General features: G+C 35.4%; 3 protein-coding genes across 4 annotated transcripts in view; 1 reads left to right on the forward strand and 2 right to left on the reverse strand.

Moving 5' to 3' along the window:
- Nucleotides 1–5,340: 5,340 nt before the first annotated feature.
- On the forward strand, nucleotides 5,341–8,847 carry LOC105965723 (cation/H(+) antiporter 1). 2 transcript variants are annotated; one of them, XM_088826844.1, is made up of 4 exons: nucleotides 5,341–5,683; nucleotides 6,191–7,186; nucleotides 7,276–8,195; nucleotides 8,427–8,847. In XM_088826844.1, exons 1-4 carry the CDS (start codon nucleotides 5,534–5,536, stop codon nucleotides 8,707–8,709), a joined length of 2,349 nt encoding a protein of 782 aa, XP_088682970.1. In that variant the 5' UTR covers nucleotides 5,341–5,533; the 3' UTR covers nucleotides 8,710–8,847. The 2 variants fall into 2 exon arrangements, with proteins under 2 accessions (XP_088682970.1, XP_088682971.1); XM_088826845.1 differs by having other exon boundaries at nucleotides 5,358–5,687.
- A 439-nt stretch (nucleotides 8,848–9,286) lies between these two features.
- LOC105965811 (outer envelope protein) lies at nucleotides 9,287–13,004 on the reverse strand. Its single transcript, XM_012990366.2, has 5 exons — nucleotides 12,898–13,004; nucleotides 11,302–11,366; nucleotides 11,007–11,183; nucleotides 10,375–10,573; nucleotides 9,287–9,785 (listed from the first exon to the last, which is right to left on the reverse strand). The coding sequence occupies exons 2-5, from the start codon at nucleotides 11,358–11,360 to the stop codon at nucleotides 9,594–9,596; spliced, it is 627 nt and encodes a 208-aa protein (XP_012845820.1). The 5' UTR covers nucleotides 11,361–11,366; nucleotides 12,898–13,004; the 3' UTR covers nucleotides 9,287–9,593.
- Nucleotides 13,005–18,824: 5,820 nt separating this feature from the next.
- LOC148766408 (serine/threonine-protein phosphatase 7 long form homolog) overlaps nucleotides 18,825–19,394 on the reverse strand; it is a 9,588-nt gene continuing 9,018 nt past the window's right edge. The window contains exons 8-9 of the mRNA XM_088827277.1: nucleotides 19,275–19,394; nucleotides 18,825–19,199 (exon numbers count right to left, since the gene is read on the reverse strand). The exon at nucleotides 19,275–19,394 is cut by the window's right edge and continues 190 nt beyond it. Of these exons, the coding sequence (XP_088683403.1) occupies nucleotides 18,970–19,199; nucleotides 19,275–19,394 (350 nt within the window). The 3' untranslated portion in view covers nucleotides 18,825–18,969. The remainder of the gene's footprint in view (nucleotides 19,200–19,274) is intronic.

Consider the following 19,394-nt stretch of genomic DNA (forward strand, 5'->3'; position numbering starts at 1 on the left):
ACAAACAGAAGAGGTGCGAAAACTTCTTCCTTATGAATGAATCTTTTTCAAGATCATTCTTACAATCAAATCTAGATACTAAAAGAAAAATATTAAAAATTCTAGATTTCAAAGATGTACTCGTGAGGAGTACGTAAAGAACTTATGAATGAATCACTATCTTGATCATTCTTACAACCAAGTCTAGAAACATATATACTAAACAATCTAGACTACAAAGAATGTACTTATGAGAAGTACGTAAAGAATGTACTCATAAGGAGTACGTAAAGAATGTACTCACGAAGAGTACGTAAAGAATGTACTCATGAAGAGTACAAACAACCGATTCTAAAACCTAACTAAAACACTCGTGTATTCTCTTCAGCCCTCGGTTTTTATTTCGTAGAATCGATCATCTTCCTTGAGTATTGAAGTCGGTATTTATAGGCATTCCAAGCATCCACTCCTCAGCCCATGATCTGCAAGAAAAACCAACTACAAGAGCACTCAAGAACATGGGTTAGTGGGTTAGTGGGTTAGTTTAAGGAGTTAGAATAATATTCACAATTAAACCCACTTAAGCACTACTTAGCCCACTAAGCACTATACTTAACCCACTAAGCACTACTTATTCCATAACTAAAATTTAGTTTAAAAAATAAGAAAGTTAAAAACACAATGTGGAGATAATCCACGCTCACGTGTTTCAAATACCATTGTTGCATATGACATATACTACAGAACAATCAAACATTGTACTTCCAGTACCCTGTGTCAATACCATTCAAAGGCACTAGCAATACCATTCATAGTCACTATCAATACTATTGTTGCATATGACACATACTACAGAACCATCAAACATTATACTTCTAGTACACTGTGTGAGTACCATTCAAAGGCACTAGCAATACAATTCAAAGGCACTAGCAATACTATTGTTGCATAGAAAATATACTACAGAACCATCAAACATTATACTTCCAGTACCATGTTTTTAATACCATCAAAAGGCACTAGCAATACCGTTAATGCATATGACATTTGCTACAGAACCATCAAACACCATACCTCAAACATTTGTTAGGACTAAAACGCTTTTTAGGACAGTACTTCCAGTACCATGTGTTGATACCATCTAAATGCACTATCAATACCATTATTGCGTTTGACATATACTACAGAACCACCACGAATAATACAATAAGCCTCTTTCCCATATCCTATATCAAATAAACGTCTTTGCAAACTTAAGCAACACCCAAATCGGTCTGTTTCAAGACAATGGGAAAAAAAAATCAAACCTTGTTGTTTATTACCGTTCCCTTCGTCATTGTTTAGAAATGGGTTTGTTTAACATTTTTTTCCTTTTATTTTTCTGTGTCTTTGTTCTTTGTTGCTTCGTTGTTCTTTGTTCTTTATTTCTTCATTATCTGGAAATGGGCATGAACGATTACCGTGGTTTTGTTTTTCTGCGCCTTTTTAACTTCCTTCTTGTTGTTTGATTTTTGAAATACAACGAGCAAAGAACGTGTTACACAAACAGAGTGTTGGAGGTTTTCAATAAACTATGTAAAATTAATATAAGGTAAAGGGTATTTTAGTATGTGCACATTTCATTAGGGACTGATCTGTATGTTAGGTGCGTGAATAGGGACTGAACTGCTTGGGGAAACTACCTAGGAACTGATCTGCGTTTGCATGTTTTGCAATGGGGATTTATCTGTAGTTTTCCCTTAATTATTTTTCAATTAAGATAAGGGATAAAATTGATAAAAAATCTATTAATGCTTTATTGGAATTCTAAAACGACAAATAATTTGGACAAAGAAAAATCCCAAAATGACAAATAATATGGGACAAATGGAGTACTTAATAATTAATTTTATTGTTTACTAAAGTAAATTTTATAAATATCATAGTGTAACTCAAACATCAATATTAATAAAAGAATTTATGAAAATAAAGAAAAAAGTTAAGTAATAGACGTGGATGATCAAAACTATTTTAGATCTTGAGGTCAAATAAAGAAAGTAAATATAAGGGCGTACGTATAATTAGACCGAAAGGAGGTCAATATAGTTTACTCAACATTTGGTCAGAGGTAAAAATATAATTTGTAAAGAAAAGTAAATGTTCAAATGAGTGAACTCTTAGCTATTATCCAAATCCAATGGAGATATACATATTTCAAATTAGAGGTAGTCTAGCTGAAATTGCACCAAATATCAGGGTCCAGGGTCCAGATGTAGTAACTTTATACTTTTAAGGAAATTGTTGGTAAATTTGACCAGAGTGATCATAACATACGAGAAAAACGAAAAAATACGTAACTGTTTCAAACAATAATTATGCAGACAAATTCAGGATAATGAAAATTATCAACTATCACAACAAAATAAGAGAAATTTTAATGTGAACATTTTCCATGCATGAATTAATATAAAACAATTTATTTTAGTTATTTTCTTGTGGTTTTATAATCTCATTGATATTAATTTTAGAATAATTTTATTTCATTGTACGTTTTGATATATAAGTAGAACATAAAGTTTCGTACTTATTTAATTTTATTTAAATAATTTAGTTGTTCGAAGTTGTTTTGGAATTTAATTTTTCTAATCTAGTCTTTTTATTAAGAAATATTATTTTTTATTAATAATATTATTATTGTTATTTGGGTGTGTGTATTTCGAAATGGGAACGAACAAAATTTGGAAAGAAGCTTGAAAAGAAAAAAGTAGTCGAGGCAAGAACTCATTCTTTCTCCTTAAGACAAATTTGCCCCGTGCAGTGCTCTCGGTTTACGGCAATTGTCTCCCAAGATACAACGACTATTTCAGTTCCAACAAAGCAGCACAACAATTATTGGAACACGACGAACGAAACGACGTTTAGGACTTTATAAGACACGAAGAAAAGGACTTGGTAATGCAACAATATGCAATGAGATGCTATGATGAGAAGTGAATTCAATTAATGTATTGAATTCCATGTGAATAATAAAATTAATCAAATGGTGGATTTTGAAATCAATTTATAGATTTTCAAAGGTTATGAGCACAAGACACAACTCTTAGGAAAATAATTTCATGGAAATGTATCACACATTTTCTCATTAACTACACACCTATTCAATTTAATAGGTGCTTAAACACCTCCATCTTTTTCAATGGTGGTATTTCACTTTATTATTTTCCACAGTTAAATATTTTAAATGATCCATTAATTTATCATTCATCAAAAATTAATTTTGAAAATTTAAATTAAACCACTTAAATATTCAACAAAATTTGAGTCAAATACTCAAAATTTCCAACCATTATTTCAAATAATTTTTAAATGGTCGTTACAAGGCGGCCGTTCGAAATTGCTCGTTGAAATATAGTTGTTTAATTTAATTTAAACTAATTTTTTTTAAATAAATAAAATATGATAATTGTGTAAAAGATAAACAATGTTGTTGGAGTGTGAGGTTAAAAGTAGTGGTGTATAACACTGTTCGTTCTTTAAATTATAGATATAAACAACCAGTTTTTAAACAACATTGGAAATGGCCTAAGGATTGCATATGGGGCGGTTGGTTATAAGGCAAATTCTGCAAATCTCGAACCTACATAATTGGTGAACTTTTTAATTCTAATCCGGTTACGAATTATAATTAAAAGGGTAAATTACACCCACACCCCTGAGGTATACTTAAATAATTTTAAGGTCCCTGTGGTATCGATAATTACAATCACCCCCTTGAGACGTAGTTATAAACTCCAATGGTATAATGCATTGGATGCGTTATTACGATAGAGTTTTAACGGACTATTGGTTTCAGGAAGTGGTGAAGACAACAAAGAGTTATGGGTGATTTAAAAAATATTGGGGGAGCCGTGTCATCCCATAACTCCCCATAACTCTATGTTATCTCCACAACTAGCTAAAAGTAATAGTCCATTAGAACCCTATCGGAATAATGTATCCAATGCATTATCCCGTTAGAGTTTTTAACTACCTTTCAGGGGGGTGAATGTAATTATTGATACCACAGGGACCTTACAGTTATTTAAGCATACCTCAGGGGTGTGGGTGTAATTTACCCTAATTAAAAAGAAGGTAGGGGAATGGCAATTAGTGAAGTTAGAAACCAACTCCGTCCATATCCATCTAGAGCAATATCTATGCTACACCTGGTGAATATAACCAGGCACCCTAATTGATAAGATTTCAACTACGGGTTCAGTTATGGCCCATTAGATTTTAGAAATATAATTATAAAAAAAATTAAAAAGGACACATGTCAAGAAGAGAGCCACCCGGTGAAAATCACCGGGTGTAGCATTGTAATCCCCTCCATCTAGTATAAGATTTTTAGTATTTGCAACACTAACTTTTGTTTATGCTTGCTCTAAGAATATATAATTTTAAGCTATAAGCTGAGAAGCACAGTCTAACTGCTTCCTCAATTTAAAAACACTTTTGTTCATGCTTCTCTAAAAATAAATAATTTTCAGATATAATTTGAAAAACAGCACGAGGTTGAGAGCTTTTTTGTAATTAATTAAAAAAATATTTGACATATACACCCTTATATTCTTGATCCAAATCCAAATATTAGTTCAATTTTGATATTTCACGAACATAAGCTAAAAAATAAATTTTAGGGTAAATTACACACACCCCCGGGGTAAGCTTAAATAACTGTAAGGTCCCTGTGGTATCGATAATTACACTCAGTCCCCTGAAACATAGTCAGAAACTCTAATGGGATAATGAATTGGATACGTTATTCCGATAGGGTTCTAACGGACTATTGGTTTCAGAAAGTGGTGGAGACAACAAAGAGCTATGGGTGATTTAAAAAATGTTCGGGAATGTTCGGGGAGCCATGTCACCCCATAGCTCTTTGTTGTCTTCACCACTTTCTGAAACCAATAGTCCGTTAGAACCCTATCGGAATAACGTATCCAATTCATTATCCCATTAGAGTTTCTGACTACGTTTCAGGGGGCTAAGTGTAATTATCGATACCACAGGGACCTTACAGTTATTTAAGCTTACCTCAGGGTGATGTGTGTAATTTACCCTAAATTTTATTTGCAGACACAAGCATTTATTCAAAAAAAAAAAAAAATCACAATCACAGATTTGCTTATGTAAAAGTTTTTTGTGTAAACACCACCTAAATGACTTTTAAAAAGTCAATAATGAGTAATTAGAAATGTTATAGTCAAATTTATAAAATGCAATTAAATATATAAATTAGCACAAAATATAAACCAAAATGTGAATAGAAATAAGAGTAATTTAGTTCCGTACAGCACGGCCTTCCATTCACTAAATAAAGTAAAAATGGTGAACTTTCTTGGCCAACCCATTATCCCATATCATTTTCCGACAGAGAGAGAGAGAGAGAGAGGAGAGGAGAGAGAGAGAGAGAGAGAGAATGCTGCAGAAAATATCAAGAAAATGGAGGCTGCCATCTGTAGATGAAACCCCTATTGCAGTTTTGTTTGATTAAAAAAAATATTGTTTGTTGCATTGAATTTGGGATAAAAAAATGGATGAAGATGATTGTTTTGGGAAGGGAGAAGTATTCAATCCGGTGCTTGCGATGGGGACGCAGGTTTCTTGTCTTCTTGTCATCTCACATTTCTTCCAACTTCTCCTCAAACCCTTCGGACAACCTGCACCCGTCGCCCAAATTCTCGTAAGTATGTCATCTAACAATAACACCACGATTTCCTTTTTTTCTTTTTTTGTTTGTTTTCTTTAACGTTGTAAGAACTTATCATGTTTAATTAATTAACCCAATTTTTCAATGATTTTTAGTTTGAGAGTTTTAAAAAAAGGTTAGAAGTCTTTTCCTCCATTGCATGAAAACTTGATTCTTGGGCACATTGACAAGCTTAGTAGAGAGAGAGAGAGAGAGAGAGAGAGAGAGAGAGAGAGAGAGAGAGAGAGAGAGAGAGAGAGAGAGAGAGAGAGAGAGAGAGAGAGAGAGAGAGAGAGAGAGAGAGAGAGAGAGAGAGAGAGAGAGAGAGAGAGAGAGAGAGAGAGAGAGAGAGAGAGAGAGAGAGAGACCAAATTGATTGTAGACACTAATGCTAGAGCATTAGTGACAATTGTAATTCGATTATTACAACAACTTGGTGTTCTTAATTAAACATTTGTCTTAAAACTCAAACATTTCCTTATGTGAATAATAATAATGCAGGCAGGCTTCGTGTTAGGCCCATCTTGTCTATCGCAAATCTCAAACGTAAAATCGTTCTTCTTCTCGAGTTCAGCCGACTACTACGAAACGATGGCACTCTACGCGAGAATCATAATCATGTTTCTCATCGGCCTCGAAACGGATTTTCCTTACCTCTTACGCAAATTACGTATAGCTGGCACGATTGCATGCGGCAGCTGTTTCATCTGTACCGTATTCGCAGCAGCCGTCACTTCTTTCATATTCACAGAGACCGGGGCCCACGGCTCTCATTTCATCATGGCCTTAACGCTCTCCATAATCTTGTCCAACACAGCCTCTCCCTTCGTCACTCGTCTCGCGCACGATCTCAAATTCGCAAACACCGATATCGGACGCCTGGCGATATCTTCGTCGCTAATTAGCGACGCGTACGCAGTACTTTTGTTGATTATAATCACGAGGGACAAGCAGGAGTATGGCTTCAAGAATTCGATTTTTTTGGGAATTTTATATTCCGTGGTGATAATTGTGGTTATTGTTGTGAATAGACACGTCGCGAATTGGCTCAATAGGAGGAACAGAAGCCAAAAGTACTTAAAAAACACGGAGATTTTTATTCTCTTGGCGATTTTATTCGTCGCTGCTACATCTCTCGAAACGATGGGGTTTAGTAGCATTATTGCTTGTTTCCTTATCGGAGCTTTGTTTCCGAGAGGCGGCAAAACGGGTCGGACCCTCTTGATCAAACTCTCGTATTCGGTTCATAACTTTGTGCTTCCTATATACTTTGGGTACAGTGGGTTCAAATCGGACCTCACTCATATAAACAGTTTGACTAATTTCGCCATAGTTGCGATTATTATTCTACTCAGCATTGGTGGTAAAGTAACCGGCACGTTAGCTGCTTGTTTTCACTTAAAGATTCCACTTAACGAGGGAGTTCTCTTAGCTTTCTTGATGAATTTGAAAGGCCACGTCGATTTGCTTGCTCTAACGATCGGCGTCGAGAATAAAGTAAGTGTCTTTATTTATTTATTATTAGATTTTTTTTTATTTTTTTTAATAAAAAAATTATTCATAACCGAATGTTTTGATCGACGCAGGCAGTGTCGAGCCAAGTGTTCTACAATTTGATGATGGCGGCGGTTGTAATAAACTCATTGATATGGGGACCCGTAATAGCGTACATGGTAAGAAGAGAAAGCGACATCCTAGGTTACAAGCACATAGCTTTCGAGTTCCAATCGCCCGAAAGCGAACTAAAACTCCTCGCATGCGTGCATGGCCCACGCCCCGTGGCGACAATGATAGGACTCATCGCAACTTGCAAAGGGTCCGATAATGTCGCAATCACTCCGTACTTAATGCACCTAATCGAGCTTCCAGAAAAGACAAAAACGACCCTATTGTTCCATCAAAAGGAAGAGGACGAATTGAGCGACGACGACAATTATGGAGGCAACGACGTGGTGGAAATCAATGAAGCGGTGGATATATTCGCCGCGGAGACGGGTGTCGTTATACACCAATTAAAAGTTGTTTCTCCCTTTGCGACTATGTATGATGATGTGTGCGAGTTCGCGGAGGACGCGAGAGCGTCAATTATTATATTACCTTTTCATAAGCATCAAAGAATCGATGGGAAATTGGAGAGTGGGAAAGAAGGGATAAGGGCTACCAATCAAAAAGTGCTTCGCCATGCAAAGTGCTCGGTGGCAATTCTCGTTGACCGTGGGTTGACCGCGGGTACGTTGCATGTGTCCGGTTCGGGAATGTTGCAACACGTGGCGATGTTGTTCTTTGGTGGGCCCGACGACCGTGAGGCCTTGGGGCTTAGTAAGCGTTTGGGGATGCATCATCATGTGAACCTTACGGTGATTCGGTTTCTTGAAAAGTCGGAAGGTGGGGAGAATATTGGGGTCAACATTACACAGAAGGACGAGGATGTTTTTATGATGGCGATTTCGAATCACGAGTTGCAAAATGACGCGGATAATATGGTCTTGACGGACTTCTTCAATAGGTACGCATGCCATGGGATATTTTTTTTCTTCCCTCGCTTTTTCGCATTCAACACCCGTTGTATTTACTCTTATTGTCAAAAAAAAAAAAAAAAAAAAAAAAAAAGGCATCCTTTTTTTTGTTTTTATTTGCATAAACTCCCTTCTGATTGAAAATGGGAGTTTTAGCAATTGACTCAATTTTCTTGGGTTTTGGCATTTGGTCTAATTGACACGAATGAATTGATTGATAGGTACGTAACATCGGGAGAAGTAGGGTACGTAGAGAAACACGTGGCGCACGGAGGAGAGACGGCGTCGGCGTTAAGAGATATGGCGGATATGTATTCGATGTTTATAGTCGGAAAAGGCAACAAAGGACACTCAACACTAACAACAGGTATGAGTGATTGGGAAGAATGCCCTGAGCTTGGGAAAGTAGGTGATTTTCTAGCTTCTTCCGATTTCGAACTTAGTGGTTCTGTTTTAGTTATTCAACAACATAGACCTTCCAACAATGGTGACGACGATCTTTAGATTTTTTTCGTCGTATTTTTTTTGTAGAGAGATTGCAGCAGATATATACATGTTTGTTTCTTCTGTATTCTCTTTCTTCTCTTGAAAGAAAATGTAGATATGATTTTGTGTAAATATGATATAGATTTTCTTTCTTCAGTTTATTCTTTCTCGGAAACTAATTCGTGTTTATTTAGTTTTTTTAAAAAATCACGAAACAATTTCTAAAGTTTCACTCTCGTCCAAACTTGATTTCAATGCTACGGTAAATAATGTGTTCTTTCACTAAAAATAAATCACTTATTTTTTTCTTTTCAAATTATTCTTCTAAAATATAGTTTTTCATACGAACTTTAAACATGATTTGACTGCTAATATGAATTTTGTCTAATCTCAAATTATAAACAAACATTACTTTCATTCTCAAATTATTCTCTCAAAACATATTTTTTCTCAAAATAAAATGAAAATAACTTTCATAGTTTAAAAGTAAAAAAGAATAACTTGTAGAAATGATGATTTTATTCCATATTCTTTTAGCAAAATATAAATAATGTATTAAAATAATGTTGTCACTTAATAATCCCATAAAAGTAGATTAGCTCTAAAATTTTCATTTAATTTTTAACATCCATAAACATTCTCTATAGAAAACATGACATTTTGCATTCAGAACATTTCTGATTTTTAGATCAAATAAAGTCTAATGCACATCCAAACAGTCCAATTACAGAAACTTTACAAATGCACAACCACAACAACTGATGCTGCAAATTACTAAAACACGTAAATCGCACCATAGCCCCAACTCTCTTCGTACCTAACCGCAGTTTATTAACTGCAGACAATTCACGCAATCCCCAACGAAACCGGAAACTTCGGTATATCGTTAAGCGGGTTCCACTCTAGGGGGCAATATCGGCAGATAAATATTTCTGCATTGCCAATGTAGAGTCACGAGCGAAACGCTTTTGCCTCAAAAGTACGTAAGGGTATCCAATAACCGATAGAAAATTGGCTGGCTTTGAAAACGAAACTATTTCATACCACACGTCCTTCTTCTCGTCCATCGTTATTGAGAAGCACTCCTCCCCTGCCTACTTATTTTTAATCAAATAAATATTTACAAAATGGAAAATCGAATAAACATCAAATCTCATAAAGTTCAACCTTTTTTGGTGCATTCTTGAATTAAGTATATATTAGAGCTAGAAGTCGAGCAACCAAACTAATGTACTTTTCTTGAAAATACGACGCTTTATGTATGTCCTCGGAAATTAACTAGGCATAAATTATCTCAATAATCCTCAGAGGTCAACTAGATATTTATCTAACAAACGTGTAATCGGTAATCCCAATAAGAATACACAATAATCCACATCTAGGATATCCATAGCTCACGTGGTTAAGTAATCATTTGAGGGCTCGTTTGGTTTCTAAGATAAGATTAGCCAAGACATGATAAAATAATCTTACAAAAACCGAATGGTATTGTAGGATCATAGGAGGTTCAATAAATAATCTCCCACTTAGCCAAGATGCCTCAAAAGTTATTGGACTAACCAAACATCCAATAAGGTCCGGTTATTTAATTAATCCTGGCTAATCTTACCAACCAAACGATGCCTAAAAGAGACTAAAGCAATAACAACAGCACAAAGTGAAGAAAAATAAAAAAAACAATACCAGCAGATGTCCTTGAAGAGTTCCACTACCGAAACTATACGAGGCCAATGCATTTTTGGAGTTCTTGGATTCGTCAACGTAGACGACTTCTAAAGGCATCAAAAGCCATGGCAAAACTGCCTTTGCACACACGCAAAACTTCACCCCACTCTGAATACGAGTCTTGGAATCAACAAATGCCCAATTCAAGCTAAAATGCCTGCACACCATTTAATTGTACATGCCATCAAAAACAACATGCTAATGACTTATATATATATATATATATATACACACACACACACACACACACACACACACACACACACACACACACACACACACACACAGTTAAACCTCTACAAATTAATATAGTCGGGACCAACAAAATTCTATTAATTTAGCGAAATATTAAATTATCGAACTACTAATTAAATAAGTTTTCACTGGGTCAGAAACGGGAGAAATTATTATTTAAGCGAGGTTATTAATTTATCGAGGTTATACTGTAATATATATATATATATATATATATATATATATATATATATATATATATATATATATATATATATATATATATATATATATATATTTTTTATTTTTTTTTTCTGTCGTGAATCATGTATACACACACAACACATTCCCATCACCTCCAATTCTGAAGTGCACTTTTGCCTTTCTCAAAAGTCTCGAGACCCGAACCCACAAAAATACGGGCATGGTTAACTAAAAAACCACTGTCTGAGAGCTCTCTGTCTTGTTTAAGGTTGAACACGGGCTTAGCTGTAGCACCTTTGTATCTACTGTCATAATTGAAAACACCTGACCTGTTCATCAAGGTACATAAATTTTCGTTAATTGTTATACATAGTGTTAGTTAACGTGAGAAACAATTAAATCGATTAAGAGCAACATAGGGTTCAAGAAAGATTAACATCTTATTACTTGTTGATACATGCTTTCTCTTCTTGACGAGATGGACGAGACCAGCACAAGAAAATCATATTTCCCTGTATGTAACATTTTGTTCAGTGAAAAGAAAAAGGGTGTACGAATAAAATTACATGAAAGGTGCAACTAATTTCAATCGACATTAGAGAATTTGTTACAGGTGTGAAACATTATAAATAACATAATATCGATCAAAACCTTATCACCTTATATATCCATCCTAAATATTCAAGATAAGTCAAAATGGATGCAAGAAGACTTCTATAACTATCGTGAAAAGCTTATAAACATATACTTATCCGTAACAAAAATGATATCCACTATTCTATTTGTCATTTGCCGCGAAAAGCTTGCTTCGATTCTATTTAAGAAGGAAAATTTTATTCAAATAAGCTATTATGCCATTTGATTTACTTCTGCTGAAAAAGTCTTTAAAGCTGATATTGTTCCTCCGAAATCTAAAGCTCTATTTCGATACTTATGTAACTTTAACTTAGGAGATAACTTCCCCCCCCCATGATCTTTAGTATATAAATAAACTTGTAATGCTATTTGAACAGATAATCTCGTTGTAGAATTTAATGTATAAACCCATTTATCTTTTTAAGGGAAACTTTCAGACAAAGGATAAAATTTGACTTTCTTATTTCCTGCAAATAGTAAAACTGTCCATAAGTTAAACCACTTAGGCCTCGTTGGTTGGGTAGATTAACCATGATTAACTAAACAATTGGACTTTATTTGATGTTTGGTATCCCCAATAACTTGCCGGATCGGCCCGCAAATATTATATTATCGTGCCTTATCTTAACTTCTAGGCATGTTTTTTATTGGATAATCCAAGGTCCAATAATATAATTGTGTTTCATTAGATTATTTAATCTTATCTTGGCAACCAAACGAGGCCTTACATTATAGTTTTTATTTCGTAACCTGAAAAAATTTGCAAGTCAAACAAATCTTGGTACATATTTTAACAAAGATAAAAGATTAGCTAAAATCCTGCAAATTCAAAAGTTTGAAAAATTGGGACACTAAAATCAGTCCCACAAAGAGTCTACAACACTACAAAACCAGTAGTCTAAAATGTGTAGAGCAAACAAATACGAAAATCGAGCATCTCTAACAGGTAACCATCCTCAACATTATATCACAAGTTACGCGGCGGGAGCAACGCCAAACAAAAACTTTGCAAAGCAGCCCCCAAAAAAATAACAAAAAAAAAAAAAAAAATTGAAATATCCCTCAATGGTGTGTAAATTGATCTCCATGAAAAAAAAAAAAAAATCTGATTTCCACCTCAAAGTTCAAACCTTTGTCTCAGTACCATGTTGGCTTGTACCCTACACTCCAATCCTGTAACACCCTACTGTAAATCCAGACTGAGGCAGTAATACATTGATATACTAACAATTTGATCCAATCAAGCAAATTGCAAAACTGATTAAATTTTAATTTCAATTATATGTTTAATCCAATACATTTTCGTCCAGACTCGAGAATAGCAAAAAATAAAAAATACAAAAATGGAGTATGTAAGAACCCTAAAATTCGCAGAGCAGAAAAAAAGGAGAAAGCATGTAATCGTACCTGAGCGAGTTCTTAACTGCTCAAAATCGAATGAATGACGGAAGAAGGCAAACGGGAAAGAAAAGTGGAGAGTTGTGTAATTCTTTGGAGGGACTCACTTTTTACTCGAGTTAAATGCAAAAACACCCCCTGTGTTAATCCTAAAGACCAAAAAACTCACTGAGATAAAAAAAAAGTGGCACAAACCCCCCTGTAATCAATAGTCAAAGCCATACACTCCCCTATCCTTTGTGCGTGTCATTCACTCGCTGTGTGTGCGATTACTTGTGCGATTTTTATATTTTGTGCGTGAAAGGACAAAATTGCCCTTCTGAATCAACACTCATTAAACAATTAAACTACTCATGATTTTTTTAATAATATTTAAATTTAAAAAAATAAAATGAAAAAATATAAATTATATTTAAACAAATTAAAAAAGAAAAGAAAAAAGAAATGGCATAAAAAACCACCTCATCATCTTCTTCCTCCAAAATGCCCCACTCCCACGGATCCTCATCATCTTCTTCCTCCAATATGCCCCACCCCCACCACTTCCTGCCAAGGCCGCCGGTTCGCTGGAAACCTCAAAAAATTTAGTACCACAACAACGACAATGGCAAAATTGGAATGCATATATACTTCATTTTTGGGAAAATCGAAGAAATGGGTGGCCCCGAGAAAATGAGTTGAAAAATCTGGAATGTAGTAATTGTTTTGTTGAGGAGAGAAGAAGGTTTATTGTTGCCGGTCGACGTGTAATGGTGTCGAAATTGTGGATCATGACTTTGGATTTTTTTTTCTTGGAATAATTTTGTAAGAAATTTTGATTTGAGAGGGAATTCGTTGTTGATAGGGGTTGAGAAGCAATTGCCAGAGAGGGGTTTCAGTCCACGAACGGAGCCGGCGACGGCACTGGTGGGGAGGGGTGGGGTGAGGTGATGTGCCCAGAGAATTAAAATCACAGTGTGTGTAATGTGTGTCTGTGTGTTTTTTTGTTTTGGGAAGAGGGCTTAATTGAAAGTATTAGGGACTGAATTGAAAATTTTAAAAACTTCATTTGGGTCATAAAATTTTAGAGGTTGGACAGATTTATCCGAGGGTTTCCTCGTCTTTTCACGATCGGTCAACGAATAAAATAAAAATGGGTCGAGTATGCTTGTTTGAACACTTATCAGGGGGGTTTTTGTCACTTTTTTTATCCCAGGGGGTTTTTCGGTCTTTAGGATTAACACAGGGGGGGTTTGTGCATTTAACTCCTTTTTACTCTTAAAGATATTGCTATTTGTAGTTAAAACAGAATCCCCTCTCTCTTAAAAAAAAACCTCACTCATTAATAATAGAAGCTAATTTGGCATAAAATTATTTTTGTTCAAGTGATATACGAACACAAATGAGCTCATTGGACGAAAGTCGGGATACACATCATAATGAGGTAAAAATTTCGTCAGAGAAGGCAAACGTCCAGCCGAAGCGCGCGAAGCTGTTTTTCACACCCAAGTTGGGCGTGCAAACCACCGATCCACGCCCATTTTGGGCGTGCAAAACACCGGGCCACACCCAAACCGGGCGTGTGTACAGCTTCTGACGCCTGGCTTGGGCGTCCCCCCCCCCCGTTTTTTTGCTTTTTATTTTTTTACGTTTTTTTTTTTTTGGAAACCAACACTACGGGTGAAGTTGAAGCCGATTATACTGATTATTTTACAATAACTCAAGTTTTTGAATTCAAGGACGAGCTGGTAGATTGGACGAGGTCTGTTGCTAGAAATCTTTTTTTGTAAAGTTGGCTAAAAGAAGTGGCCATGAAAATAAAACGTACCTAACTTGTGACCTATTTGGGGCGAAACGAGATAAACCATCAACTAACCCAACTGCGCGCCCGAGAAGATGGACTAGTAGCAAAAAAGTCCATTGTGGTTTTTAGGTTGCGGGCGTGAAACGTTGGATGACAGATGGAAACTCAGAGTATTATATGGGAAGCATAATCATTATCCGGTATATACGTGTGGGCATGAGCTGAGTTCATTGTCTCAAAAGGAGTTGGAAATTATTAAAGATCTGTCAAAAAGTCACGTGTCGCCGAAGAAAATTATTGCTAACTTGAAACAAAAGGGCTTGGGCCTCGATGCGTATATGAAACAAATATACAGTGCAAATGATCATTTCAAAAAAGAAGTTATGGGTGACCATACAGTGATGCAACATTTGATTGGGTTGCTTGAGGAGCACAACTATTACAAGTGGATTCGTACTGATGAAACAACACATGAAGTTATTGATCTAATGTGGGCTCACCCTTAGTCTCACGAATTGTTAAGGAAGTTTCCGTACGTTATACTACTTGGCAGTACTTACAGAACCGATTAGTACAAAATGCGTTTGTTGGGAGTTTATTACAAAAATACCACCCCTATGAAATCGCGATGGCAAGTTACCCCTGTGAAAAAAAAAACTCACTCATACCTCTCTGTGTAATCTATTTTGAAGCACACTGCACCCATTGTCATTTTGCTTGTTGACCAAATGTCAAAAGAAAATAAGCCCATAGGTTTTTTTTCAATTAGAAAAGCAAGTGTTTTAACAAATAAAATACAAAATAAAGTATTTGTTAATATAATAATAATTTATAAAAAGAAAAAAGAAACAAATATATTTATTAAATACAACAAACATATATGTTAATAATTAAAAAAATACAAAATAAAACATATGTTAAATATAATAACAATTATAAAAACTAAAAAGAAGTCTTCATCTTCTTCTCCCTAGAACCTGACCACCGCCGCCTGCCTCCATCCCCCAACCACTGCACTCCAACCATTCAACTCACAACTTAATTCATCCACCATTCAGCCCAAGTCGGAGTCTACCACCGCTGCTTACACCCACATCTTCAAATCTTCTTCCAATTGAGCCATGCCGCGGCAGAGGTGTGCGGCCGGTGGGCGGTGAGATCGAACGGAGAAAATGGAGGCCCAAAAAATGAATTTGCTTTCACCATCTTCATCTTTGTGCGGTGGCAGCGGTGGTCATTCTTGAAAGCTTAGGTTTCTTCGTAGTTTTCGGGCCATGGTTGTTCAAAATCCTCAGAGAATTGGAGATGGACATGTTTGACAAAGGTGGCTTCTTGAGGAAGATGAAGACGGATGAAGTACGAAGACGGAAAAAGGGGAAAGAAAAAAAAATAAAAATAAAGCAAAGGGAAAACAAAAAAGAGAGAGGTTGGGGGCATTTCTGGTAATTCAAATGTAAAAATGGAGCAAAAATCGCACGAACAACGCGTGAGAGACACGATTTGTTTTGAGGGGGCTCGATGCTTTGACTTTATTTACACAAGGAGGCATGGGCGAGTTTTTTTTAACTGGGGGTTATTTGCCAATTCGCGATTTTCACAGAGGTGGTGTTTGCAATTAACTCCTTTGTTGAAGATTGTTGGTGTTACTTCTGTGGGTTATAATTTTATGCGCCATGGAAATGAAGACCATTATGCCTGGGTATTGCAGAGACTGAAAAGACTTTATCCCCCAGACACTCTATCTAGTGTAATTGTGATTGATTGAGGGTAAGGACTCTTTAAGGTGTTAGAGAATGTATATCCGCCCGTGGATCATCTTTTATGTCTTTGGCACATTAACATCAATGTGAGTCGTCGTGCTGCACGATGTTTGGGCAATAATAAGTCGTGAGGGATTGCATTCCTACGTGGGCCGTGGCAAAATGTTGTAACATCCCTATGTGAGGAAGAATTCAACAGGAATTGCACGGCTTTGATGGACAAGTACGCAGATTATTCACAGTTGATCGAGTACCTCCAAGACACTTGGATCATATAAAAAGAGAAATTTGTTTGTGCATGGACGGATTATATTTTTCACTTGGCAATACAACGACTAGCAGGTATTTATTTTTTGTTAAATACAAATATGTAACTTAATGCTATTTTATGTACTGAAACTAAACATATTTTAATCATATTAGGGTGGAAAGTAACCATAGAGCATTGAAGAGATGGTTGAATGCGTCCACATGTGGATTTGACACATTTTGGGCACAGTATCATTCACAAATAACAGATCAACTTAATGAGATCCTGAATGAATTTGCAAAGTCAAAGAGGATTCAGGTTAAGACGATTAATGTGCATGTGTTTAAACTTTTGTCTGGTGGAATTGTAACTCATGCCGCTCTGAAGCTTTTGGATGCGGAGATGGAGACAAATTTAGACAGCTGCACTCATTGTCTGAGGACAACTCATGGCCTCCCATGCAAACATGAAATTGATATTAAGGTGAATTCGCGAGGTGATTTGTTTTATGCGGAGGATGTTCACTTGTTTTGGAGGACAACGGTTTTGGTGGATGGTAGCCAAGAAGAAAGTGTTGGTTCCGTTCCCGATCACAGGACATAGGCTATTTTTCGGCTATTCTTGTAATAAATAAACCTTTTTCTTATTAATTATAAAAACACCTTGGTATTCTATATCTTTATCCATTTGTCTCAAACATAGATATAGTCCTTAAAGTTATTACAAGTACTAGTAATTGATCTTTAGGATCGTGAGATATTTACTTTAGTATTATAACTGTTAAACGTGTTCCTAGTCGAAGGGTTACGCCACCAATGAGGATATCGGTCTTATTTGACTGTTGATCTCCACCGTAAAACAATTACGACTTCTCATATTATTTTAACTAGATGAGTTGGTGGAGCTATTTAAAATATTCCGGTCTTATTTGATCCCAGTTTAAATCACCCCATTGTCAATGTTTTTTAGGTTGAACTTTTGACACATAGTTAGCCTAGTGTACTGTGTATTTCTCGTCCAATTTATGCGCTATTTCACCAGGGTGAAGTTTATCTAATACAAATTGGGCCATTTTTTTTTTAGAATATTTCGGTTTTTTTTTTTTGAGAATTGGGGTCATTTTGTAATTATTTACAAAAATACAATAAAGCGTCGTTCAAAACGACGCGCTTTAACAGCCGTTGGATTGAGCTGAGATTGACGGCCAGATCTCCTATCTTGTCCTCCTAATCTGACGGTCAGGGATTAATATGGGCAATCGGACGGCCGTTAAAAGGCGTCGTTTAAAACGACGCCCTTTGATGCGCCACACTGGATTACAGCGTCATTTAATATGACGCCTTTTACCAGCCGTTGGATTGTGTTTATATCAACGGCTGGATTTGAGCTAAGGTTTTTTAAATTTACTTAATTCTTTTTATTGTTAAATTCTTGATTGAATTTTAATTTTAAATTAATTATATATTGTATAATAAATAAATTTTCCTTCATTTATTTATGCAATTTATTTTATAATTCACTATAAAATAATACGAATTTGGAACATTTTTTTTCATTCCAATTTCCGATATTCCGATTTCCGATTTTTTCGATTATTTTTGGAACGGAATTGGAATTACATATAAAATTATTGGAAATTTCGATTTCCGATCCGATTGTATTTCTGAAATAATCATGTTTGAATTATGTTGGAAATATATATATATATATGTTTGAAATAATCATGTTGGAAATATATATATATATATTGTATTTTTGAATTATTTTTCTATTGATGTTTTGCAAGAATTATAGTTGCTTTGATAAATCAATTATGTTGTTTTTACAAGTGTTTAAATTTTATTTGATTGAACTTTGCTTTGGATTCTTGCCTTTTGCCGGAAAATTACGAAAATATTAAAAAACAATACTAAAAATTACCATTATTTCCGGTTTTGGAACAAAACATTAAGAATTAATGCAATTTCCGAAAATTCCGAAATTCCGCCGATTCCGAGGTATTCCAAAATTGGAATGGATTTTGAAATTCCGATTTTTTTGGAACGGAGGAACCTATTTTTAACTTCCGAAAAAATTGGAAAATTTCCAAAAAAGGCATTTATTGGGAAAATTTCCAAAAAAGGCATTCCGTCGAATTTCCATATTTTATTAAATAAAAATAAAATGCCTAATTATTGGGAAATATTTTTTGTCTCTAAATCCTTTAGTTTATTTAATTTGTTTTTTATTGAATAACTAAAATACGAAAAAGTTTTAATAAATAACCAACATAAACTACAATAATAATATCACCAATGACGGTGACCTCCGGTGCCACATCTCGGGGGCCTTCTAGTCCTGTGCCCTCTACCAACTTGTTCATCCTCATCACTCGAAGAATTTGCGGATTGAGAATAAGGAATAGGTGTGATATGATGATCTACCGGTCGCGAAGACGAAAACTGATGCGTAGACCCCAAATGAACTGGGTCTTCCGAATTCAGATTCGGATTAAAGTAGGGGTATGGGGTGTACGAATCTGCATCAACGAGATTATAATTATACTCACAGTTATAAATAGTATTAAAAATAAAATCAAAGGTACTAAACATACCAGATGGATGCCCGTGTGATCTAGGATCTGTATAATTATCGAATGCCGGATAATATGCACGAGAAGAAGTTTCTGCCTCGCCAGCGTACATCTGAGTCTGTGACTGAGGCATTTGAGACA

Source organism: Erythranthe guttata, chromosome 12 (assembly GCF_056151865.1).
Source record: "Erythranthe guttata isolate IM_541 chromosome 12, IM_541, whole genome shotgun sequence".
NCBI classification, from domain to species: domain Eukaryota; kingdom Viridiplantae; phylum Streptophyta; class Magnoliopsida; order Lamiales; family Phrymaceae; genus Erythranthe; species Erythranthe guttata.